The sequence below is a fragment of the Leptodactylus fuscus genome, chromosome 2 (assembly GCF_031893055.1).
Source record: "Leptodactylus fuscus isolate aLepFus1 chromosome 2, aLepFus1.hap2, whole genome shotgun sequence".
In the NCBI taxonomy this organism is placed as follows: domain Eukaryota; kingdom Metazoa; phylum Chordata; class Amphibia; order Anura; family Leptodactylidae; genus Leptodactylus; species Leptodactylus fuscus.
The window spans coordinates 149,350,103-149,378,053 of record NC_134266.1 but is presented as its reverse complement, the minus strand read 5'-3'; the positions used below and the strand labels follow the sequence as shown (position 1 = coordinate 149,378,053).

The 27,951-nt window shown below is 43.3% G+C and overlaps 1 protein-coding gene across 2 annotated transcripts in view; it reads left to right on the top strand.

Annotated features, from left to right (window-relative positions):
• The window catches only part of TMEM132E (transmembrane protein 132E), a 391,321-nt gene that overhangs the window by 360,452 nt on the left and 2,918 nt on the right, over positions 1-27,951 (top strand). For both annotated transcript variants that reach the window (XM_075264860.1, XM_075264861.1), the window contains exons 7-8: positions 13,043-13,322; positions 27,708-27,899. In XM_075264860.1, coding sequence (XP_075120961.1) covers positions 13,043-13,322; positions 27,708-27,899 — 472 coding nt within the window. The remainder of the gene's footprint in view (positions 1-13,042; positions 13,323-27,707; positions 27,900-27,951) is intronic.

Sequence of the window (27,951 nt, the reverse complement as noted above, 5' to 3'; positions counted from 1 at the left end):
TCCCAGCCAGTCTGCAAATTCTCTCTTTTGCAGGCTGGTGTATGCAGCCTGCAAAAGAGATGATGATTTTTTGCAATGCATTGCAATGCATTAGCATTGTAATGCATTGCATTAGTGATCAGACCCCCTGGGGTTCAACACCCCTAGGGGGTCTAATAAATGCAAAAAAAAATTTAAAAAAAAGTAAAAAAAATATAAAAAGTATTAAAAGTTCAAATCACCCCCCTTTCCCTAGAACAAATATAAAAGTAGTTAAAAACTGTGAAACATATACATGTTAGGTATCCCCGCGTCCGAAATCGCCCACTCTACAAATCTATAAAAATATTTTTCCTGTTCGGTAAACGCCGTAGCAGGAAAAATAGTCAAAAGTGCCAAACCGCCGTTTTTTCACTGTTTTGATTCTGATAAAAATTTGAATAAAAAGTGATCAAAGCAATAACATTTCCCGAAAATGGCAGAACTAAAAAGTACACCCGGCCCCGCAAAAAAAGACGCCCTATGCATCCCCGTACACCTATGTATAAAAAAGTTACGGCCGTCGGAATATGGCGACTTTTAGAAAAAAAATTTTTTAACACCGTTTTGGAATTTTTTTAGGGGTCAAAATGTAAATAAAACCATATAAATTTGGTATCCCTGGAACCGTACCGAAACACAGAATATAGGGGACATGTTATTTTGGCTGCACAGTGAACGCCGTAAAACCAAAGAAAGTCGCAGAAATGCATTTTTTCTTCAAATCCACCCCATTCTGAATTTTTTTCCTGCTTCCCAGTACATTATATAGAATAATTAATGGTAGCATCATCAAGAAAAATGTGTCCCGCAAAAATTAAGACCTCATATGGCTCTGGGAGCGGAGAAATAAAAAAGTTATGGGGTTTAGAAGGAGGGGAGTCAAAAACGAAAAACGAAAATCAAAAAATGCCATCGGCGGGAAGGGGTTAAGGGACATAGCAAGCGAACTAGAATTACCCAAAATCGACAGAGGCCTATGTGATTATGAAGTGGAAGGTGAACTGTGATTTTCAGAATGTGCTCCTAGTCGGCAGATCCCTGAAACTGGGAGATAGAGACCGACGGGTGATGGCTAGAGAAACCACACCCAACCTATGGCTCACATACACCAGGAGTTTCAACAGGCATTCGTGCCGAACAATACCCAGCACATCTGCTGGGTTCTACCAACTACTGAATATGAATAAATGTTGTTTTTGTATCCTACCACAGTTTTCCAAATACTTATAGGTAGACAGTGTATAAACTACATTCTTTTATCTCTGAATTCACATACAGAAGTAAGAGAGACATTGATCAAGTAATGTTCTAGCACTTATCAGGGCTCAGCAACTAAAAGAAATATGCAGAGAGAGGGAGAAAAAAGAATAAAGATGTTCTGGAACAGAGACTGAGATTGTAACATAGGCAATAAACATTATACATGGGAGAGACTTATTTAGTTGTATGTGACATACAAAGCAAGATAGATCAAACAATATATTAAGTAAAAAATTTCAGTTAGCTGTAGCTTAAGCAACAAATTTAAATATGATCCTTGAGCTGGGAATACCCCTTTAACTCTCCCTGTGTTGCCACTGCAGGGCAGTTGAACACCTGAAATTATCAGGTCTTCCAATAGTTAGAGTATACTTTCAGTTATAAAACAACTTTTCATAAATTAATAATACAATTGAATATAATAAATTTTGTTGTATATCTTATTAATTTAATAGATTTGCTTTCCCACTTATCAGGTTCAGTTACTTTTTACATAGAAGCCTATGGGATGGGGGAAGGAGGAGGTTACTGAAAAAGACACACAAACTAGTACACCTGCAACATTCTGCTACACTGTGAGTGAGAGAGCCTGTTTCACACTTCTGCATCTTTAAGATAAGATCAATTAACAGTCTCCTTCTCCCCTCTCCATAGACTTCTGTGTGTTAACTGTATACAGATGTGGATTCTTTGTAAACAAACAATATAACTACTACCTGCTATTTACAGGTTCTTTTCTCAGGTGGCTCCTGATACTTTTTTAATAAGTTAGGTTGAGGCCCCACGTTGCGGAAATGCAACTTTTTTTGTTGCAGATTTTATTGCTGTTTTTTGGGCCAAAGCCAGAAGTGGCTACAAAATATTGGAAGTATACAGGCAGCACTTCGATTTGCTCAATCCACTCTTGGCTTTGGCTCAAAAAACCTCAACAAAATCTGCAACAAAAAAGCTGCATTTCTGCAACGTGGGGCTTTAGCCTAAAGGAACTAATTGTTGCTTTGGACCTCAAGCAGCAGTTTTTGCCTTAAAAAACTTAAAGCATTCTTATGTTTTCTCTGGCTCTATTAACTGGATAGTCTCAGGACTTTATTTATCAAAATGGACGGCTCTTATCTGGGTGTGAGCATTGTTGTCTAAAAAAAATGATCTAATTGAAAACACCAGGCTTATGTCTTCTCCCAAAAAAATGTCTACAATAGAACAGCATTATTCCAATTATAGTCTCCAATTATAACCCAATTATAGGCTCAAACTTATTTTAACGGGAGGGAATGGAGCAATGGTAATGGTATAGTATAGTCAGCACCAGGCAACTGCAGTCCCAAGAACTGGAGGATCCCTTACACTCTCAACCTCAGTGTAGTCAGCTACAAGCCAACTGCAATCCCAAGGTACCATTTTTCATAGTACGCCTACCCAATGAATACACGTTGAAAACATTTTGAACAACAATAAAGGAGATAGAGCCTTGAAAGAATAATAGTTAAATATTCTCCCTTTCACTTATGTGACTTATCTTGCACATTATGTCACCTCCCTTTATATTTTATCACAAAATCGATATAATATGCATGCATTGATCTTTTCAGTTGGCCCTTTTTTCCTGGGGCTATTCTAATGATTCCCACTGGCAAATCATAAAAAGTGACAAATACTAGCTTTATTTAATGCAGAACTATTGATATATAAAATATAACTGCATGAATAGACATTGCCATAGCCTTTGTCCAGCATAAATGTGTCCATCAGTATTCTTATTATAAATGTATATGAATTTCTGCGGTTATAACTGGCTGCAAGCTACAGAATAGACAATTTAGATATAATAATGGCAAATACAAGGTCTCATAACTTATACAGGAATCAAAACAATGTAACATTTGCATGATAAATACTCCTATCCCTACACCGCAATCACTTTCTCTTTATTTTTCTCTATCATCATGTTATATTGACATTGCACATCGTACATTTTTTAATAAATTTTTTGGTACTTAACAAATGATATTATTTTTACTGACGTGCTGTATAGATGATGAAGTTAAATCACACATATGTCAAGTTTAGTGAAATAGTAAAGTATTTGTCTTGTCTAATAACCAGGGCTGGCGTCAGCACACGGCATAGTCAGGCAAGTGCCGGGGCCCCAGAGTCTCTGGGGGGCTCCCGGCACTTGCCCGCCCCAGAACTTGCCTGCCCCAGCACAGAACGCAGGTGGCGTAACTACCACGGAAGCAGCGGAGGAAGCTACCACGGGGCCTGGGACATTAGGGGGCCCGGTGACAGCCGCTACCACTGCGGTTATTTCAGGCGGTAACAGGCACTATTTACTTACCGATCCTGGCTGGGCCGGGATTGGTAAGTGACACCGCGGGCCCCACAAAGACTATTATTATACTTGGGGGTCTTTGCAAACATAATACTGTGTGCAGGGGCCACTAAGGGATATAATACTGTGTGCAGGGGCCACTAAGGAACATAATAGAGTGCGCAGGAATGCGGAGGAGGTGGGTCGGTCGAGGTGTCGGTTGGGGGCATGTCAAAAGTTCGCCACGGGGCCCCGCTCTTGGGGGAGTAAGGAATTTTGCTCCATAAGGGAGTCCACTGAGGCTCTGTCACCCAGGGGCCCATAAACACCTGGAGCCGGCCCTGCTAATGACAACCTTCTGTCTACCCTCCCTCTGTTAGCTAAAGTCATAAGCACTACCTGACTTCAAAGTCAATCACTATAAAGAATGTACAACATGGATGTCCATTAAAATGTTTGTCTTAAGTATAAACCTTTTCCAAAAGCCCTATAGGACATACAGTATGGACAACATACAAAAGTGGACATTACTCTATTAGCCAGAACAGAGAGCTGCTAACAAAGAGCAGCACTTACTCTAGTGGATCTGGCCCATCCATCTATTATATTATTGGCTAAACCTCTGAATGGCTGGCATTTCCTGGGACTAGTTTTGTCCTTTTTTCTCCTGTTTTGTTGTTAAAGTGCAACCTATTCAGTCCTTTTTTTTACAACCTTGCTGGACACATAAAGTATTGTGGAATATGTTGCGGTATAGATAAAAAAAATTATTGTCATTATTATTGCCATTATTATTAGATTTCTATTTGGTCTTATTTACGCCAGCTAAGAAATAGTTACAAATGAGTCAGAGTATCCAAATTGGATAGTGCGTCTTCTTTTCTCATTTCTTACATCTTTTATATTGAAAAACTTGTAAGCTGTTGTCTATTCCATCTATTTAGCCATTGTACCATTGTCTCGTACAGAGGCAGAGTTGAATTAAAGAGCCCAGCTTGAGCAATGCATGCCTTGCCATTACAAAGCCTACAATATAGGTTGAAATAGTTGGACTGCGAGATCCGTTTTCTGTTAAGCAGTTAGTAAATTGTTTCTTTGGTAGTAAGGGTGAAAATATAGCCATTTCATGCACAATTTTGCTTTAGCAGACGGAAAGATGAATATCCTGCACATAATTATGCTGGCGAGAGTTCCCCCTCAGTGATTATAAAATGCCAGCTCCGTGCTCTCATTATGCACTATAGTCACAGGTACACACAGCCTAAGGAACGCACTCCAGTGTTCCCCATTCTGCCACCAAGCTACGCACTGGTACTTTAAACATAAGAAAATTCCAATTTCTCCTCTTCAATTTTCTGCACTGCTGCGTTCTAGTGATTTCAGCCAGGGGGAAGATCAGTAACTTTGTTTTTCAAGAGAGAAAATAGAAATAGCTTAATTTTTTTTTTAACGCCTTCCTGACCGCAGAGTGTTTTGGCTATTACCATGTAGGAAATCACATTATCTATCACATTACAAGGTAACTGTAAATCCTCTGCGATTCAACTGCTAGGATGGGTTGCAACCTGTGTCTACTTTATTTTTTATCCTTGCCCAAGCTAAGACATTTGGGAACATGACTTGTGGTGAGCACAGAAACATCAGTACAGCCTCAAAGGAGCTCGAGCTCTATGAATGCAAAATCCATTTGAAGCCCTAGACTGCTGTTTGCATTTCTTGCTCCAGAGAGGTTTTGTACCTGTAAATAAATTATACTAAAAGCATGGAGAATGCTAAGCATCACGAAGGGAGGCTCTCAGCTCTTTAATGCTTTACAATTTCAAGTCTTCAAGTAAAAGGCTAGACACAGCCATGTAAAGATAGTAACTGGGGTTTTTTGTATAGGAAAGGATGTGGGCATCAGGGCAGCTATACAGAGTACACACACATGTATACTGACATAAAAAATAACATGCTACTAAACGTAGAGCTATACTACACGTAAACTTATAGTACCTAACAAAAATACTGTAAGTCGCATTTAGCTGTATATTGTCAATTAAAGGAGCCTTAGATCTACGTGGTCAGTTTTTACTTAATGTAACGATTATGTATGAATACCTTTAAGACATGATATATGAACACCTGGATGATCTCATCTGAGGGCAGAATATCATTGATTGGCGAGAGCTACTTCATCCAACATTCAGATTCAGAGTGAAAAGCGTGGAAGAACTGAAGAAATGTCAATGGGAAAGGAAGAATACTTTACTAATGAGTAGAGATGAGCGAACAGTGTTCTATCGAACACATGTTCGATCGGATATCAGGGTGTTCGCCATGTTCGAATCGAATCGAACACCGCGTGGTAAAGTGCGCCAAAATTCGATTCCCCTCCCACCTTCCCTGGCGCCTTTTTTGCACCAATAACAGCGCAGGGGAGGTGGGACAGGAACTACGACACCGGTGACGTTGAAAAAAATTGGAAAAAGTCATTGGCTGCCGAAATCAGGTGACCTCCATTTTAGACGAATAGTGGATTTCAAATCCGGGTCATATGAGAATGTGAACTTTGTGACTATGAGACAGGGATAGCTGTACAGGCAGGGATAGCTAGGGATAACCTTTATTTAGGGGGGAATGTTATTAAAAATAACTTTTTGGGGATCTATCGGGTGTGTAATTGTGATTTTTGTGAGATAAACTTTTTCCCATAGGGATGCATTGGCCAGCGCTGATTGGCCGAATTCCGTACTCTGGCCAATCAGTGCTGGCCAATGCATTCTATTAGCTTGATGAAGCAGAGTGTGCACAAGGGTTCAAGCGCACCCTCGGCTCTGATGTAGCAGAGCCGAGGCTGCACAAGGGTTCAAGCGCACCCTCGGCTCTGATGTAGGAGAGCCGAGGGTGCACTTGAACCCTTGTTTCATTTCACTTTTATTCCTAGTGATTTTCTTTTTTCTAACCCATTATCTTGCCAGTGATTTTCTTAGTATCTTTTATTGTCAGATTAGTCTATGGACAATAGATGTTTCATTGTAACAATTTTTTTCATAGAAATCAGGCGTAAATGATTAAAACCAGTATCTAAGTACTGTATATACCAGCAGCATAGTATGTAATATCTTTCCTGCCTTCTTACTTGGTCTACCTTCTATTTGATGTGTGGAAATCAAATGGCCAGAGGTTTCCTCTGTTGACTTTATGCTTTAGTTATACCTATAGGGAAACCACCAGGGTTTCTGTAGGTATAATTGACATGTTGCGATTTCCAAAACTGCAACAGTGTCTGCTGCATGTATTACTCTGCAAAGTCAGGATGGGATTTGCTAGAATCTCATCCATTTTGCTGTGACTGTAAAACCACAGCATTTACATCACATGGGACCCTGGCCTTAGACGCTTTTACAACTTATACAGAAAATGGACATGACATCACATTAAATGGGTGTGGTCTAACAAATACAGTATTTTAAAAAAAAAAAACTAAAAAAAAATACTTTTTAATTTTCTTTATATTACAAATTTCCCTAGAATAGAAATAAAAGTATATAATCACTGTGAAACACTTTAGGTATCATTGTGTCTGAAAACTCCCGATCTACAAACTTATAAATATATTTTTCCCATGCAGGGAAAAAAACAATCAAAAGTGCCGTACCACGGTTTTTCGCCTTTTCAAATCTGATAAAAATTTGAATAAAAAGCGATCAAAGCAATAGGCATTCCTCAAAAGGGTATAACTAAAAAAAAGAATATGGCCCCATGAAAAAAGATACCCTATACATTTCTGTATACGGAAATTTACAAAATGTTACGGTTGTCTGAATATGGAAACTTTTAAGAATTTTTTTTTTTTTTTTTTAAGTTTTGTATTTTTGTTAAGGGGTTAAAATGTTAATAAAACTATATATATTCAGTATCCCCGGAATCATACTGAAACATAGAATACAGGTGACAAGCCATTTTGGCTGCACAGTGAACACCGTAAAAACGGAAGTCTGTAAGAAAGTTATACAAATGCACTTTTTCTCCAATTCCACCTCATTCTGAATATTTTTCCAGCTTCCCAGTACAGTATAATTAATGGTACCATTATGAGGAACAATTTGTCCTGCAAACATTAAGCCCTCATATGATGAAAAGTTATGGAGTTTGGAAGGCGGGGAGTCAAAAGCGAAAATGAATAAAATGTAGGAAAGGGTTAAAGGAATTCAATTTTGTGCAGTGTACTTAGTGTATAGCATAAGCACACTTACTAATATACAGTACATAGCCTTCCGTTGCAGCAATTCTTTCCATCACGCAATAGACATGCAAAAGTCTTTGTACTGTGCTTTGCATCTGCTGTTGATGAACCGACTCTGGGTCATGTGATTAGCCCAGCTCTGTTGCCCCAGTCCTGTTGCTTGTTCATAGAGTAGAGCTGGGCCAGGCATGTGACTCAGAGTCAGATAGTCACAAGCAGAGGCACAATAGCCCCCAGTAGCACTCTGCAAATCTATGAATTGGTGAGACCAGGCCAGTATGTATATTACTAAGTATAAAAATTGAATTGCCCAAAGACCACCTTAAACTGTATAGCAGGAAATCTAATCTAAATAAAAGGGTGGAAGTTTTTTTATGGTGGGTTCTAAGGATAGTGAGACACACATGATATAACTGTTTTTAATAAAAAGAAAATATAACAAGACATAACTGAGACAATTAAGCAACTAAAAAAATAAACAAGAAGCAAATACATGCTGTCAGGTGGGGTCACCCACATCATCCGTAACAGCAATTCAGAGATTATAGGATACCAAATAGACATCTAAAGTGAAATAAGTTGCTTAGTATGCTGTACACTGACTGTTTCTATGCTTGTAGCCCTCCTTTCTAATGTATAGAAATTTCAGAAGCTGAAATAAGGGTCTGCGTCATGAGCATGTATTATGGTCACTGCTTGGATATGTCACTTTATACCCCTGTACCACATGATGCAAATGTAAAACAAACAACTGTTTCCTTTATGACAGTCAAGATGTGACCATTGCTGTTTAATATGCCTTAGTCTTAAATTCTATTAGCTCTAATAATAATCACTGTAATAATATTGCTAAATGTACAAGTCTATCTGGAAAGAGAATATCATCCGATTCTTCTTTGTTGTTCCTCAAGTACCACTATGAGAGCTTTGCAGACCACTAGAAGATGCTAAAGAATGAAATCCTGCAAAGCATTTGGTTAATTCGTTCCAAGGGAAATCAAATCAGTTAAATGTAATTTCTGCTAATTGGTCCGGCAACACTAATGCACTAACCGTTGATTGTAAATAAATATACCGAGCATAGAGTATCTGCAAATGGCTTTGTTTGGGCTAGCAGATGTGAATTACCTTGCTTACTTGGATTATTTTATCTATTTCCCACTTGTATACACAGTCTTAGGACTTTCTGCTACTTTGTTGCTTCTATTATCTTTATCCGCATTCTTTGGCTTTATTGTATTCCTCCTGTGCTTTTTGTTATTTCTATCCTGTTAGTCTACTAAAACCCATTTTGACACTTCTGCAACATATGCTAAGCATTGGTTTTTCCTTTAGAATTGCTACATCTTTTTCATCTCTTTGTTTACTGCACCAATTATATTCCATTTTTACAGACATTTGAAATGAAAGAAATGCAAACTGGCAAGTATAGGAATTGAAGAAAAGCACAAGGAATCTCAGGTTTTAATTTTAAGAAAAACACATCAAATCAAGCTACCGTACAATAGATTAATTTGCTGCCATTTCTCTGTAAAGTTTGATTAAAAATACCTGATTATTAATGTAATATAGTCTAAAGGGCTACAGCAGATTCTGCTATAAGCAATAAAAAAGAAAATACTTAAGACAGAAAAAAATGTACGTCCAACTCTAGTGTGCAGTCTAGTGTATAGTCAGGTTATGTTCCAAAACTACAACCCCTAAGGGAGCACACAGAGAGCACAAAGAGAGTGTCAGTGTAAGGTTAAACTCAGAGTTTGTATCAACTACTTTCCATTAGAGATGAGCGAGTACTATTCGAAACGGCCGTTTCGAATAGCACGCACCCATAAGAATGAATGGAAACGACCAGCACGCAAACTTTGCCGGCGGCCGGCTGCTTAACCCCCTGTGTGCCGGCTGCGTCCATTCTATTGTCCGTATGCAACCTCTCCGTGGGGAAATGGTTTTTTTGTCCGGAAACAAAGTCTTGCATGGGTTTTAAAATTGACCACCGGCAAGCTGTCCTCTGTCCAGTTTTCCTGGGGTTTGGTACGGTAACAGTGAATGGACACAGGGGTGCAAGTGTGAATGTCCCCTAACAGAGGCAGCATATCTAGTGAGATAAAGGGATAGATAAAAAGAATGTGTCACCAGAAAACCTAATATCAACCCATACACATTGCATTGTAGGGGAGATTATTATGAGCACATACATTTAGATAGTCCAAAAAATGCACCATTTATCTAAAAAAAAAAAAAAAAAAAAACATTTAAAAATATATAAATGAGGATCAAGTGCAATGGGGGCCAGACCCCAACTTTTTATTAAGGTTTATAAGCACCAACTGCACTAGGTAAGTATGATCACCTTGCAAAGGTTCATTGAAAGTTTAGCAACCTAGCTAAAGATAGGCAAACTTTTTAAGATTCCTTTTGTTTCATGGGTAGGTCCAAAATTTATTTTGGGTTGAACAAGTTTGGTATGAAACATACCTTAAATTGCGTTAAAAATAGGGCAGAACCGTATTAGGGCTCCTAAGCACCCATCTCTCCAATTTATAGCTCTCTAAAGCAAAAACAACTGGATTTATGTCAAAGTGAATGTGATATGTATGTCTATGAAAAAATGGATGGTAAGTAGAGATGAGCGAGTACTATTCGAAACTCCCGTTTCGAATAGCACGCACCCATAGGAATGAATGGACGCAGGGAGTTAAGCGGCCGGCTGCCAGCAAAGTCTGCGTGCCGGCTGCTTCCATTCATTCTTATGGGTGCATGCTATTTGAAATGGCCATTTCGAATAGTACTCGCTCATCTCTAATGGTAAGCAGTCGATACAAACACTGACACTCTTTGAGGCATTTTAAGATTTTAACGCTTCAAATATTATCCTTTTATAAGGAATAGATGCTTGCCTGTGGTTTTTTTAGTCAAACACGGCAGTTATATGGTGAATAAAACAATGGTTTTATAGAAAAAATAGTCCCATTTTGCTGACTTGTAAGTGCTACAAGCTTGTTGTTATTTGGGAGATAAATTTGTGGCTGTGAGCCAAATGAAAAGTGTTGAAGAGGTGGCTTTAAAAAACCCCACCCCAAATGATCCCTTTATAGGAGCACAATTCCATTCCGCATTGCATTGGTATTGGAAGAAGCAATGGTGTTTTTTTTTATTTTATTTTTTACTTATTATTGCAACAGAGTGGAAGTGGCAAGTAACTCTGGCAACTATAAAATCCAAAGACAAATTTGTGGCACGATGTCATTGTTCTTCTTATTCTTCTTATTCTTCTTATGTTAGAGTTGGAAGGGACCTCAAGGGCCATCGGGTCCAACCCCCTGTGAGTGCAGGTTTTCCTAAATCATCCCAGCTATATGTTTATCCAGATTCCGCTTGAAGATTTCCATTGATGGAGCGCCCACCACCTCCCGTGGCAGCCTATTCTACTCTCTCACTACCCTCACTGTCAGAAAGCTTTTCCTAATGTCTAATCTGTATCTCTTTCCCTTTAGTTTCATCCCATTGCTTCTTGTACTTCCTTGTGCTAATGAGAATAGGGTAGATCCCTCTGCACTGTGACTACCTTTCAGATCTTTGTAGACTGCTATTAAATCTCCCCTCAGCCTTCTCTCCTGCAAACTAAACAATCCCAGTTCTTTTAGCCGCTCCTCATAGGACATGGTTTGCAGACCTTCCACCATTTTGGTTGCTCTTCTCTGGACTTGCTCCAATATATCGATGTCTTTCTTGAATTGAGGCGCCCAGAACTGTACACAGTATTCCAGGTGTGGTCTGACCAGGGAAGAGTACAGCGGAATAATGACCTCTCTTGATCTAGATTCAATGCTTGTCTTAATACATCCCAGAATTTTATTAGCCTTTTTTGCAGCAGCACCGCACTGTTGGCTCATGTTGAATTTGTGATCTACTATTATGCCCAAGTCCTTTTCCCCTGTGCTATCACTTAGTTCTATTCCTCCCATACTATATATGTTTTTTACATTTCTGTTACCCAGATGTAGAACTTTGCATTTGTCCCTGTTAAATACCATTTTGTTCGCCTCAGCCCATTGTTCCAGTGTGTCTAAGTCCTTTTGAATACACTCTCTCTCCTCTCTAGTGTTGGCTATTCCTCCTATCTTCGTAGGAGGAATAGCCAACACTAGAGAGGAGAGAGAGTGTATTCAAAAGGACTTAGACACACTGGAACAATGGGCTGAGGCAAACAAAATGGTATTTAACAGGGAGAAATGTAAAGTTCTACATCTGGGTAACAGAAATGTACGTTCCACTTGAAAAGTGAAGTGATAAGAATTGACAATAAAAAAGCCACTCCATTGTGTCTTTGGTTCACTGCATGCAATAATCATATACTGCTGCTCAAATTGAACCTCCAGCATATGTAACAGGGCTGCTCAATGTGAGCTTCACCTTACAACCATGAAATGAAGAGGGTAGTGTAAGCAATGGTGTGCTCTGGTAAAGTTGGGTGTGGGAAATGATCCAGTGCATAAGAACTGGAGTAGGTAAATGGATCCGACCTGGTTTTTAAACTTTGTTTGCCCTGCACCCATATGTTGATGTTAGTAGTAGTACTAGAAAGCACCAGGCCTTGCTGCATAAAAAAGAGGGTCATATACTTTGTGGAAGGCAAAAAAGGTGGTCATAAGAAAGGGGTCATATACTATGGGGGGGCATAAAAGAAGGTTCATATAACATGGGGGCAAAAAAGGGGGTCATATACAATGTGTTGGGGTGAAAAAAGGGGATCATAAACAATGTGGTGGGCTGGTAAAGAAGGTCATATAAATATACAATTTCAAGTAGGGGGGCCTCCATCACACAACCAAAAATAGCTGGATTGGGTGCCTTTTTTTTTTTTTTTTTGGTGGGAAGGCACCTTTCTATAGTTCGCCTAAGGCAGCAGAGAGGCCAGGTTCACCCCTGTGTGTATAATTTATATAACACTGACAAATGTTTTCCCAGTATTGTTATATTTTCTTCAGTAAATTATATAGAATTTTTCCGTTTGAAAATAAAATTGTGAAAGCTGATTACTAAAATAGAAAGGATACGCATTTCCTTATGTTCTTTATGGTTTCTTTTAAAATAATCTGAACTTTTTTCTGTACTCATGCAATAAAAATCAAGTATTTTGATGTAAACCATCTATAATGCACATTATTATGTGTCTGAGAAGTCCTTTGTTACTCAGGTTTATGTTCCTATCCCTTTGTTGGCAGGTCAGTACGTGACAGTGACGACGATGATGATGAAGATGATAGAAAGTTAAACCGAGGTTGCACTCTTCAGTATCAGCATGCCACTCTGCAAGTCTTTACCCAGTTTCATACCACTTCTTCTGAAGGCACTGACCAAGTTATCACAATGCTGGGCCCAAATTGGCTTGTGGAGGTTACCGATCTGGTGAATGATTTCATGCAGGTGGAAGACCCAAAAGTAGCAGAAATGGTTGATAGTAATACATTGGCTGGACGGGAGCCTGGTACAACAATTTTCAAAGTGAGTGTTTATTGTGCTGTGTTCCATTATACATGAATTTCACAGCCTGATATTGTTATGTTACAGCTTGTGAAAACAGTTCAAAATTAGAATATATATTTCTCATTTTTCCCCTTCATGCAGTACTAGAAATGATGTGTATTGAGATATGACCTGTATCTGCCACTGCAGTCTAAAATTCTTCTCTTCTGAACCTAGATAACAAGATATAGCGTTTTTTTTTCTTTCAGATATGATTTCTTCATTTATACTTGATCTATGTATTTCCTTGATTTACAAGCTATGTGTATTTCTGTATGATTCACAAAATATGAATATAAAATTTGTATCAAAGTCATAAGTTTTACTTCCCCTGCGATCTACTTGGAAGTTACATTCTTTTACATTATAATACATCTTCACATCATCCTTTCATTTTTCTATCGTGCTCAGATCTTACAAAGTTTAAGCTAGAAAAATAGAAACCAATTTAAGGGGTTTGTACAGAATTTGGAATTCCTGGCTGCTTTTTTCAAGAAACAGTTTGAGACCTGTCCACTTGTCACTTTAACAGAAAAGAGTTCCATTTTTTGATACAATCAAGGACATGTATGGCGCTGTTTTTGGCAAAAAGCAACACTGGCATAACTATAGGGGTCACAGCTGCGATCCAGACTCATAAAGTCGGGGATCCACTGGTCAATTTCACCGCACTAAAGCTGAATAAAATTCTCTGATCTCCTGTCATGTCTGAAAGACTGTGTATCATAAATGTATTTTCACCGTCCTCTGGAGCACTAGAGTGAGAAATGTGAAGATTTCTGATAAACTGCTTTTTTATTACCAGAAATGAAAAATAACCGTTTAATTTCAAAAGTAGCAGCTTGTGAAAAAGGGATTCTGTCAGGGAGGCGGTGACACAAAGGGGGCATGAATGCCGTATTGGGGTACTGATGGAATGAGAATTATGGGAAGCTTGTAAGAACAGGCATGTGAAGAAGTCTTCATGGTGGTCTGGGCCCTGATAGAGAAGGAAATGTAATGGTTTCTAGAATGTATGGCTAGGGTGCAAGTGACAATCATTAGAAGTTGTACAATGGGCCCAAACTGAGCTTTTTGGCCCAAGACCCATTTTTTCTAAATATGAAGAACCCGTCCAGTTTACCTATAGACCATAAGTAAAATGATCACTGATTGCTTTAGAATAACGTTCTTTCCAAATACCAAACATAAAGAAGTCCTATGACACATTTACTAATACTATTTCTACTTTAGTTTTGGTCGGTCAAAGAGACATAGGTGAACTAAATGCTGCTACATTAAACAGAAAATTGTCAGTGAACAGAAGCAGATACAACATTTAGAAGAGAAGGAAGCAGCATAGTGACTTAAGTATAAGAAGGAGGCCAGCCTCGGAGAACTTAATCCAAAATTCCTCTGTAAGCAATAAGAAACAGAAGATGGCTTCAGTCCAGTAGATAAACATTTTTTTAACTTATTTGCAACGAAAATCAACAAAACAAATGTAATTTAACTGTGCTCATTCTAGAAATACAGTATATGCTGTATAAAAAAAGGCACAATGAATTCTATGCAGATATTTCCAAGCATAACCCAATGGTCAGTGATTACATACAACATGGTGCAAAGGTTTCAGCCAGTCATAGAAAAATGCTGCAAGTAAGAATGCTTTAAAAAATAGAAGTATTATTAGAGAAATCTAAATCAAGTCAATATTTGGTGTGACCTTTACCCTTTGGGAGAATATTTCTGGAAGTGATGATATGGCCCCCACAGACCCCTGATCTCCACACCATTAAGGGGGCGTTCACATTACCTTTGGTGTCTGCTCAGCAGTGTCCGTGACTAGAGATGAGCGAACAGTGTTCTATCGAACTCATGTTCGATCGGATATTAGGCTGTTCGGCATGTTCGAATCGAATCGAACACCGTGTGGTAAAGTGCGCCATTACTCGATTCCCCTCCCACCTTCCCTGGCGCTTTTTTTGCTCCAATAACAGCGCAGGGTAGGTGGGACAGGAACTACGACACCGGTGACGTTGAAAAAAGTAGGCAAAACCCATTGGCTGCCGAAAACATGTGACCTCTAATTTAAAAGAACAGCGACGCCCAGCTTCGCGTCATTCTGAGCTTGCAATTCACCGGGGACGGAGGTTTCCGTCCAGTTAGCTAGGGGTTAGATTCTGGGTAGGCAGGGACAGGCTAGGATAGGAAGGAGAAGACAACCAACAGCTCTTATAAGAGCTAAATTCCAGGGAGAAGCTTGTCAGTGTAACGTGGCACTGACGGGCTCAATCGCCGCAACCCAGCTTTCCGCGGATCCTGAATGGAATACACTGACAGTGTATTCCCGTATACCCGATATATACCCCTGATACCCGTTCCAATGGTGTGCCCCCCCACCTTCACCCCAGAAATACCCTGCAAGTCCCCTAGCAATAGAATTGGGGCTATATACACCCACTATTTTTGCTACTGCCATATAGTGCCATTGTCTGACTGGGAATTCAAAGAATATATTGGGGTTACATATAACTTCAATTCCAGGGAGAAGCTTGTCAGTGTAACTTGGCACTGACGGGCTCAATCGCCGCAACCCAGCTTTCCTAGGATCCTGAATGGAACACACTGACAGTGTATTCCCGTATACCCCATATATACACCCCAAATCCCCGTTCCAACGGTGTGCCCCCCCACCTTCACCTCAGAAATACCCTGCAAGTCCCCTAGCAATAGAATTGGGGCTATATACACCCACAATTTTTGCTACTGGTATATAGTGCCATTGTCTGACTGGGAATTCAAAGAATATATGGGGGTTACGTGCACCCACAATTTTTGCTACTGGTATATAGTGCCATTGTCTCACTGGGAATTCAAAGAATATATTGGGGTTACGTGCACCCACAATTTTTGCTACTGGTATATAGTGCCATTGTCTCACTGGGAATTCAAAGAATATATGGGGGTTACATGCACCCACAATTTTTGCTACTGCTATACAGTGCCATTGTCTCACTGGGAATTCAAAGAATATATGGGGGTTATGTGCACCCACAATTTTTGCTACTGGTATATAGTGCCATTGTCTGACTGGGAATTCAAAGAATATATGGGGGTTACGTGCACCCACAATTTTTGCTACTGCTATACAGTGCCATTGTCTCACTGGGAATTCAAAGAATATATGGGGGTTATGTGCACCCACAATTTTTGCTACTGCTATACAGTGCCATTGTCTCACTGGGAATTCAAAGAATATATTGGGGTTATGTGCACCCACAATTTTTGCTACTGGTATATAGTGCCATTGTCTGACTGGGAATTCAAAGAATATATGGGGGTTACGTGCACCCACAATTTTTGCCACTGCTATACAGTGCCATTGTCTCACTGGGAATTCACAGAATATATGGGGGTTATGTGCACCCACAACTTTTGCTACTGCTATACAGTGCCATTGTCTCACTGGGAATTCAAAGAATATATTGGGGTTATGTGCACCCACAATTTTTGCTACTGGTATATAGTGCCATTGTCTGACTGGGAATTCAAAGAATATATGGGGGTTACGTGCACCCACAATTTTTGCTACTGCTATATAGTGCCAGTTTCTGACTGGTAATTCAAAGAATATATTGGGGTTACGTGCACCCACAATTTTTGCTACTGGTATATAGTGCCATTGTCTGACTGGGAATTCAAAGCATATATGGGGGTTACGTGCACCCACAATTTTTGCTACTGCTATACAGCGCCATTTTCTCACTGGGAATTCAAAGAATATATTGGGGTTATGTGCACCCACAATTTTTGCTACTGGTATATAGTGCCATTGTCTGACTGGGAATTCAAAGAATATATGGGGGTTACATGCACCCACAATTTTTGCTACTGCTATACAGTGCCATTGTCTCACTGGGAATTCAAAGAATATATTGGGGTTATGTGCACCCACAATTTTTGCTACTGCTATACAGTGCCATTGTCTCACTGGGAATTCAAAGAATATATGGGGGTTATGTGCACCCACAATTTTTGCTACTGGTATATAGTGCCATTGTCTGACTGGGAATTCAAAGAAGATATTGGGGTTACAAATACCCTCATTTCTTGCTACTGCCATATAGTGCCAGTTTCTGACTGGTAATTCAAAGAATATATTGGGGTTACGTGCACCCACAATTTTTGCTACTGGTAGATAGTGCCATTGTCTCACTGGGAATTCCACAAATAATTTGGGGATTCATTCACCCTACATCTCAGGCTCTTGCCATATTCACCCAGGTTGTCAGTGCTGCACCAGCTCGTTCCCAGACAGCTCGGCCCGAAAAACACGTTACCTACACTCACCGGCCACTTTATTAGGTACACCTGTCCAACTGCTCGTTAACACTTAATTTCTAATCAGCCAATCACATGGCGGCAACTAAGTGCATTTAGGCATGTAGACATAGTCAAGACAATCTCCTGCAGTTCAAACCGAGCATCAGTATGGGGAAGAAAGGTGATTTGAGTGCCTTTGAACGTGGCATGGTTGTTGGTGCCAGAAGGGCTGGTCTGAGTATTTCAGAAACTGCTGATCTACTGGGATTTTCACGCACAACCATCTCTAGGGTTTACAGAGAATGGTCCGAAAAAGAAAAAACATCCAGTGAGCGGCAGTTCTGTGGGCGGAAATGCGTTGTTGATGCCAGAGGTCAGAGGAGAATGGCCAGACTGGTTCGAGCTGATAGAAAGGCAACAGTGACTCAAATAGCCACCCGTTACAACCAAGGTAGCCAGAAGAGCATCTCTGAACGCACAGTACGTCGAACTTTGAGGCAGATGGGCTACAGCAGCAGAAGACCACACCGGGTGCCACTCCTTTCAGCTAAGAACAGGAAACTGAGGCTACAATTTGCACAAGCTCATCGAAATTGGACAATTGAAGATTGGAAAAACGTTGCCTGGTCTGATGAGTCTCGATTTCTGCTGCGACATTCGGATGGTAGGGTCAGAATTTGGCGTCAACAACATGAAAGCATGGATCCATCCTGCCTTGTATCAACGGTTCAGGCTGGTGGTGGTGGTGTCATGGTGTGGGGAATATTTTCTTGGTACTCTTTGGGCCCCTTGGTACCAATTGAGCATCGTTGCAACGCCAAAGCCTACCTGAGTATTGTTGCTGACCATGTCCATTCCTTTATGACCACAATGTACCCAACATCTGATGGCTACTTTCAGCAGGATAATGCGCCATGTCATAAAGCTGGAATCATCTCAGACTGGTTTCTTGAACATGACAATGAGTTCACTGTACTCCAATGGCCTCCACAGTCACCAGATCTCAATCCAATAGAGCATCTTTGGGATGTGGTGGAACGGGAGATTCGCATCATGGATGTGCAGCCGACAAATCTGCGGCAACTGTGTGATGCCATCATGTCAATATGGACCAAAATCTCTGAGGAATGCTTCCAGCACCTTGTTGAATCTATGCCACGAAGAATTGAGGCAGTTCTGAAGGCAAAAGGGGGTCCAACACGTTACTAGCATGGTGTACCTAATAAAGTGGCTGGTGAGTGTATATAGAGGATTTGGACAATGAAGACAACATGTTCTAAATCTAATGTCTGCACCTTCTCCAGAATTAAAATAAAGGCAGCGTTTAACTTTCAAATAGCACTGCACAAAGGAAGAGCTTATCAGCTTGTCTCATGACATGCTACTGAAAAGTGTCATTTGTGTATCTTAATGTAAATATAGTTGTATAAGCTTTTTGGGTTTTAGGCACTGCCAAGTTATTTATTACCACCCGCTCCCTTATAATGATGATGACGCCAAAGTCACTGTGGGTGTTCAGAGCTCACAGCTTTGGGTGACATTTGTCTTGCTCTCTGTCGGTACCAGCTGTCTTTTTGGATACCGTAAAGTTATGTTGACTTTATTAACAGCTATAGAAGCTTTAGCCAGGTTGTGACGGTGTGTAACCCTAACAACACTAAGTGGGATACACATTAATAGTCAATCTATGTACGCTAAATGTATCACTGAAGTAATTTTTTTTCCCTCTCCCCTAATATAAGAAAGGAACAGACATTAGACCTAGACCGGGGTTCGAGGCTTGTAAAAATCCAGTATTATTTGTTCTTCATGATGTGAAATATGTGTTGAAAAGCAACCCAAGATGAAGTCAGCCATGTGTGCCAGTGTGTTACTTGGCATGCCTTTGCTGGCCCCAACTGTAAGGGTCACTCTCCATTTCCTCCATTTTCCACTCCCCTTCACACCATTTGTGGTGAAGCAATGGGATGCACTGAAGTGCACCCTCTAGCCTCGTGTGGGACAGGGACATCAGATGCCACTCCAACCCCCTCGTCTTCCTCCGCCAGCCAACGGTGCGAAGATGAGAGGAGTGTGCTCTGAATGTTTTCTGCCTAGCAGAGGCTAGTTCTCACTTACGAAAATGGCCCCACTTTGACCTGTATATCAGGCACAATGGTGTAGGTTTCAAAGAAACATGGCACCAACAAGTTGGAAAACGTGGGCCATGCGTGGACCGTGTTTGAGTCTGGCAAGCTCCAGATCTGCTACCAGGTTCCAGCCATTATCACAGGTGCAAAAATGCCAGGCCCCAGGTGTAGCAGGGAAAAAAAAATGCCATCTCAGCCAGGATGGCATCCCTGACCTCGGAGGCACTGTGCTGTCTGTCCCCCAAGCTGATCAGTTTCAGCACGGCCTGCTGACATCTCCCCACGCCAGTGTTACAGTGTTTGCCGCTAGTAGCTGGGGTGGAGGTTGCAGCATCGTAGGGTTTCAGTCTACTCCTGCCATGAATTTTGGCCTGGGAAAGGAGATAGGCCACCCCAGTTTGCACCCGGGGACCAGACTCCACCACATTCACCCTGCCTGTCATTAAAGATAAGCACTGCAGCATCCCTGACCACAGGCGCTTGTCCATGTGTCGGTGGTCAAGTGGACCTTGCAGAAAAGCGCAGAGCTCTGGGCCCGACTGATGTTATGGGACACATGCAGGCGCAAGGCAGGGACAGCACACCAAGAGAAGTAGTAACGGCTAGGGCCAGCATAGGGAGGTGCCCCAGCTGCCATCTGCTGACGGAAGGCCTGGGTCTCCAGAAGCATAAACAAACACCAACATCTCCAGGGCCAGCAGTTTATCGATGAGGCTGTTAAAGGCTTGGGCATGGGGGTGGGTTGTGTTGTACTTCTGCCTGCAATGAAAAGCTTGGGAAATGTGGAGTGGCTGGGAAGAGGCGCATGATGGTGCAGGCCAAAAGGGCGCATGAGGGTGAACTCCCCAATGTGTCAGAGATAGGTGTGTAGGTGTCCTTGCATCATATACTTGCAACATATTTGGCTTTGGAAGTTAATTTTGTGCCAAAAAGTGGTTAAGACAGCGATCCCTCAGCTACTCCCGTTACACTGTCTAGTGAAGTTACCATCTGTGGAAGTGGACCACCACTTGTAAGATCCCAAAGGAAGCAGGCAAGAGATGTGCAGTGCAGAAAAAAAGATGAGAAAATAAGTGTAGGCTGTAGAGCACAGAGGGATCGGAGAGGACAGAGCTGGTGTCGGCCAAGTATTCCCACAACATGTGCCTATACTTGTCCCTCCTGGTGACACTAGGCCCCTGAGTGGCAGTAATTTGTCCAGGGGGGCCATTAACGTGTTCCAGACCTAGGAATAAGTCTTCCAACAGGGTAGAGTTTTGCATGCCTTTGCTTCTACCCACTGTTTTTGCTGCTTAGCTTCCCTCCACATCTACACTGCTTTCACCCCTAAACATCACCCCAGTTTATGCCTTTGCTTCTACCCTGTTTTTTTTGTTGAATTAGCTTCCCTCCACATCTACACTGCTTTCACCCCTAAACATCACCCCAGTTTATGCCTTTGCTTCTACCCTGTTTTTTTTTGTTGAATTAGCTTCCCTTCACATCTACACTGCTTTAGCCCCTAAACATCACCCCAGTTTATGCCTTTGCTTCTACCCTGTTTTTTTTGTTGAATTAGCTTCCCTCCACATCTACACTGCTTTAGCCCCTAAACATCACTCCAGTTTATGCCTTTTCTTCTACCCTGTTTTTTTTTTGTTGAATTAGCTTCCCTCCACATCTACACTGCTTTAGCCCCTAAACATCACCCCAGTTTATGCCTTTGCTTCTACCCAGGTTTTTTGTTGATTTAGCTTCCCTCTACATCTACACTGCTTTAGCCCCTAAACATCACCCCTGTCCATGTGGGGTCGGTGGCCTCGTCATCCACCAAATCCTCTTCCAATTGCGCACTGGCCCCTTACTGCAAACCGCACATGACCACAGCTTGCCCTGATGGCAACTGTGTCTCATGATCCCCACTTAGGTCCAGACAAGTCGGTGGCGGGTCCAAAACCCCAAAATTGGAAGGAAATGGCGGATGCTGCAGTATTTCTAACACCTGTTCCTGGTGCTCGGGCCTGGTCTGTGTTGTACCCTGCACCCTGCTTAACGCAGCTGCCATATCCGAAGTTGTGCTGAGCGCATGCTAATGTTTCGTGTCCAGTGCAATGGATGGGATGGGATTTCACATAAGTCTGCCACCCATGGCCACTCATGGTTGAGCAACTGAGGGATTTGACTTTGACGAAGGCGAGGGTTTTGGAGTTGGAACTACATCAAAGGTCTGTGCTGCTCACACACTCTGCTCAACACATGATATGTTTAGTGCCAGCAGTGTGGAGACGTCGCACAACAGCCGTTGTTCCAGCAGGTACAGGCGTTGTAGGAGTGCATAGAGGCTAGCAGCGGCAACTATAGACTTTAAAAACAATCCGCACAAGCGCCACACTTTCACCAGTAGCTCAGGAGCATTGGGGTACCTTTTTAAAATGATTAGCAGCAATGATTTAAAAACGTGGCCCAGGCATGGAATATGTTGCAGGCTGCCAAGCTACAGAGCCGATCCCAGGTTACGGCCATTATCACACATGACAACATGCCTGGGCCCAGGTGCAGTGGCAAAAACCACATTGCCGTCTCATCGAGGATGGCATGACTCACTTTGTAGGCAGTGTGCTGTCTGGCCCCCAAGCTGATGAGCTTCAGCACGGCCCGCTGACGTCTCCCCACACCAGTGTTGCAGCGTTTCCAGCTCGTAGCTGGGGTCAATTTAACAGCGGAGGAGGGTGGTGTTTCAGCCCTCCTCCCAGGAATGTTGTGTGGGGAGACAAGTCAGGCCACCACATTTTGCGACCCGGTCCACGCCTCAACTACATTCAACCACTGTGCCAAAATTGAAAGGTAGCGTCCCTGTCCGCATGCACTTGTCCATTCGTAACTGGTCACGTGGAACTTTAGGGCTAAGCGCTGAATTTAGGGACCGCCTCATGTTTGGGGGAAAGTGCTGGTGTGGACGGCACAGTGCGGTGGCGCAGTAGACACTCTGCCCAAAAAGGGCAGAGTGTCCCCCAGCCGGGATTCCAACATCTCCTGGGCCAGATTTCTTGAGATGAGGCCGTTGAAGCCTTGGGCATGTGGGTGGGTTGCGCTGTACTTTAGCATGAAATGAAAGGCTTGGGAGATGGGGAGTTGCTGGGAAGAGGCGCATGATGGCGCGGGCAAAAGGAGAAATGGCAGGAAAAGGTGAGGATGAGGGTGAACTCCCCAAAGTGTCAGAGGCAGATGTGGAGGTGTCCTGGCTGCTGGTCTGGACTGCAGCGCCAGCCCTGTCAACAGTGGGAGAGGCAGTGGCCGCCAGGCCAAACGACGATTATCCTGCGCTTGCTCTCACCCACTGAGCCCAGGGCTTGCCTTCCAAATGATGGCACCCGCAAGAGGTGGTGAGATTCCTCTCTGCAGATCTCCAACCCATCTTGGACTTGCAAATTGCACTAAATTTGTCATGTAACTGACATGTATATGATGAGTCTACCCAATGTCTGTTCATTTTGGTGAAAGTCAGCCTGTCAGCTGACAGACAGCTGTGCTTGTCAGTGATGATGCCACCGGCTGCTTGTACCCCCAGTTTTTGCTGCTTAGCTTGCCTCCACATCCACACTGCTTTTGCCCCTACACATCACCCCTATCCATGCCTATGCCTCTAGCCATAAGTCTGCCACCCATGGAAACTCATGGTGCAGAAAGTGAGGGAGCTGACTCTGAGGAACCCTTGGGTTTTGTAGCTGGTACTCCATCAAAGGTCTCTGCTGCTCACACACCCTGCTGAACATACGGTATCTAGGGTTAGAGCGTGTGGTGACCTCGCACAACAGTAGGTGCTTCAGGCAGATGTAGGCCTTGCTGGAGTGTATTGCGGCTAGCTCCAGGTACTGTAGACTTGGGAAAGTGGGTGTCCAAGTGCCGCACTTTCACCCTTAGCTCAGCTAATTTGGGGTATGTTTTTAAAAATCATTGCACCACTACATTGAACACGTGGGCCAGGCATGGAACGTGTTGGAGGCTGGCAAGCTCCAGAGCCCTCCAACAAGACAAAAAAGCCTGGCCCCAGGGGCAGCGGGGATAAACAAATTGCCATCTCATCCAGGATGGCATCCCTGACCTCAGAGGCAGTGTGCTGTCCGTCTCCCAAGCTGATGAGCTTCAGCCCAGCCTGCTGACGTCTCCCCACACCAGTGTTGCAGCATTTTCAGCTCGTAGCTGGGGTCAATCTAACAGCGGAGGAGGAGGAGGGTGGTGTTTCAGCCCTCCTCCCAGGAATGTTTTGTGGGGAGACAAGTCAGGAAAATTCTTGAAACAGGGGAGAGTTTTGCATCTTTGCCCTTGCTGCCTATGGACATCCCTTTGCCTCTAGCCACCATTTTCCCTGCTTTGCTTGCCTCCACATCCACACTGCTTTTGCCCCTAGACATCACCCCAGTCCATGCCTTAGCTTGTACCCCCAGGTTTTCCTGCTTAGCTTGCCTCCACATCCACACTGCTTTTGCCCCTAGACATCACCCCAGTCCATGCCTTAGCTTGTACCCCCAGTTTTTCCTGCTTAGCTTGCCTCCACATCCACACTGCTTTTGCCCCTAGACATCACCGCAGTCCATGCCTTAGCTTGTACCCCCAGTTTTTCCTGCTTAGCTTGCCTCCACATCCACACTGCTTTTGCCCCTAGACATCATCCCTATCCATGCCTCTGCCCCTAGCCATAACTCTGCCACCCCTGGAAACTCATGGTGCAGAAACTTTGGGAGCTGACTTTGAGGAACCCTTGGGTTTTGTAGATGGAACTCCATCAAAGGTCTGTGCAGCTCACACACCCTGCTCAAGATATGGTATTGTAGGGTTTCAGCGTGTGTGAATGACGGACAACAGCCTGTGTTTGGACAGATGTAGGCCTTGCTAGAGTGTTTTTAGGCTAGCAGCGACTCCTGTGCACTTGCAAAAGTGGGCGCACAAGCGCCGCATTTTCAACAGTAGCTTCGGTACATTTGGGTATGTTTTCAAAAAACTTTGCACCACTAGGTTAGACGTGGGCCAAACATGGAACGTGTTGGAGGCTGGCAAGCTCCAGAGCCGCTACCAGGTTCCAGCCATTATCACAGGCGTAAAAATGCCAGGCCCCAGGTGTAGCAGGGAAAAAAAAATGCCATCTCAGCCAGGATGGCATCCCTGACCTCGGAGGCACTGTGCTGTCTGTCCCCCAAGCTGATGAGCTTCAGCACCGCCTGCTGACGTCTCCCCACACCAGTGTTTTAGCGTTTGCCGCTAGTAGCTGTGGTGGAGGTTGCAGCGTCGTAGGGTTTCAGTCTACTCCTGCCATGAATTTTGGCCTGGGAGAGGAGATAGGGTACCTCAGTTTGCACCCCGGGACCAGACTCCACCACATTCACCCTGCCTGTCCTTAAAGATAAGCAGCATCCCTGACCACAGGCGCTTGTCCAAGTGTCGGTGGTCAAGTGGACCTTGCATCAAAGCGCGGAACTAAGGGCCCACCTGATGTTGAGTGACACGTGCTGGTGCAAGGCGGGGACGCCACACCGGGAGAAGTTGAGACGGCTAGGGATGGCATAGTGAGGTGACACAGTTGCCATCAGGTCCGGGAAGGCGGGAGTTTCAACTAGCCGGAACGCCAACCTCTCCTGGGCCAGCAGTTTAGCGATGTTGGCGTTCTAGGCTGGCGTGGGTGGGTGGTTAGCGGTGTATTTCTGCCAGCGCTCCAATGTCTGAGAGATGGTGGGTTGTTGTAAAGAAGCGCCTGATGGTGCCTTTGATGGTGCAGGAGAAGGAGATAAGACAGAAACAGGGGAGGATGAGGGAGAAGTCAACAAAGTGGCGGAGGCAGATGAAGTGATGTCCTGGCTCGTCCTCTGGAGTGCATCGCCAGCACTGTGAGCAGAGGCAGTGGCATGAACGGCGGGCGACGTTTGTCCTGCCGTTGCTGCCTGCCACTGATTCCATTGCTTGGATTCCAAATGACGGTGCATTGAAGTGGTGGACAGGTTGCTCTTCTCAGGGTCCCTACTCGATTTCGAGAGGCAAATTGTGTAGACGACACTATATCTGTCCTCGGCGCATTCCTTGAAAAAACTCTACACCTTCAAGAAACGTGCCCTCGATGGGGGAGTTTTTCTGGGCTGGGTACAAAAGGGAACATCTTCGGACATTCCGGGTCTGGCCTGGCTTCGGCAAAGCAGCTGACCTCTGCCTCTGGACATGTCTCTGCCTCTAGCTACCCTTTTTGGTGCTGCACCTGCCTCAACATCCACACTACTTTCCCAGCTTGACATCCGCCTTGTCCAGGTGGGGTCGGTGTCCTCGTCGTCCACCACCTCCTCTTCCAACTCCTGTCTCGCCTCCTCCTCCTGCACAATGCGCATATCAACTGGCTGCCCTGACAGCAACTGCGTCTCATTGTCGTCGATGAGGGTGGGTTGCTGGTCATCCGCCACCAAATCGACCGGAGATGGAGGAGACTCTAGTGTTTGAGCATCTGGACACAGATACTCGTCTGTTAGGTCCGTGGAATCGCGAAATGGAGGGTTAGGTTGCGGTACAGTCAAAGGAAGGGAGAACAGCTCTGGGGAGCAGGGACAGTTGGGGTTATTGTTCTGGGAAGATTGGGAATTTTGGGTGGAAGGAGGACAAGACTGTTGGGTAAGAGGAGGTAGAGGCTGACTGGCTGGTGGACAATGTGCTTTAAGCGTTATCCGACAGCCATTGCAAGACCTGTTCCTGGTTCTCGGGCCTACTAATCTTTGTACCATTCAGCCTAGTTAATGTGGAACTTTTGTGCAAAGTGCAGAACTTAGGGCCCGCCTGATGTTAAGGGACACACGCTGGTACAAGGCTCAACTCCACCCTAAGTGCCAAAAACACTGCTGGTGCAAGGCTCTACTCATGCCAAGGGCCTCAATCTCTGCTGGTAGCTCAGCTTAAGGTCCTGTAACTTTGTTTGGAAGGGCTCATGTTAAGGGCTAGAAAAGTGAATTTTGGAAGGTCTTACCACATCACACACACACACACACACACACACTCAAAATGACAGTTAAGGGTGAGGGCTTTTGGAATTCCCATTGCCTATTCCATTTGTGGTTGTCATGGGGAACGTGATTTAAAGGGGTGGTTGTTACTGTTTGTTGAGCTTAAATTGGGGTTTGTGTCCATCCATTTGGGGAGTAAAGAAGGTTTCCAGGTATTTTCCCACTTTGATAGAGGTTTTTTTGAATGTGGAAAGTGTGTAGTTGTTAGGCAGTGATGTTGGGGTAATAGAGGGTCTTTGGTGTGTTAGATGCCCCCAGACATGCTTCCCCTGCTGTCCCAGTGTCATTCCAGAGGTGTTGGCATCATTTCCTGGGGTGTCATAGTGGACTTGGTGACCCTCCAGACACGGATTTGGGTTTCCCCCTTAACGAGTATCTGTTCCCCATAGACTATAATGGGGTTCGAAACCCGTTCGAACACACGAACAGTGAGCGGCTGTTCGAATCGAATTTCGAACCTCGAACATTTTAGTGTTCGCTCATCTCTATCCGTGACTATTGTCCATTCAAGATTTCAGCAATGGACTGTCAGAAGTCGTTAAAATTCCCATTCATTTCAATGGGATTTTATCTTGTGTCCATTTATGTCCTTTAGTGTCTGTTTACACACGTTTGTTTTTTTCTGGTGGATAAAATAATCCTACATGCAGGACCATGCAGGACTTCTCTGTCTGTTCGAAAAAAACAGACAGCAATTGTCCATTTTTTTATTTTTTTTTACATTGAAGTCTATGGGAAACGGACATATAACGGACAGTAACTGATAGCCATAGTATCACTGGTATTCTCATTGTTTCAGAGAAAAAGCTTGTTTGGCTGCTTCTGTCTGGAAAGTGGCTGCAGATATCATATTGTATATTCAGATATTATAAGAAGGTAATTTCATGGTGCTTTGTCTATTTCTTTCTTATCTTGAACAGGTGGTGTCTCCACTTATGGAAGCAGTTCTGGGCGAAACTACAATTACAGTGACGGAGGAGAAGGTCAGCATTGTAGAGCTCAATGCGCAGGTCTTATCAGGACTATCCCTTTCCCTCCATGCCAGTCCTGGAAACAGCCACACTATAGTAGCAAAGACAACGGCCCAGCATCTGTTAAAGTATCCAAAACAAGTAAGTGTCTGCATTCTAGAAGAAAGTGGAGTCTTTCTACAGTATCATCTAC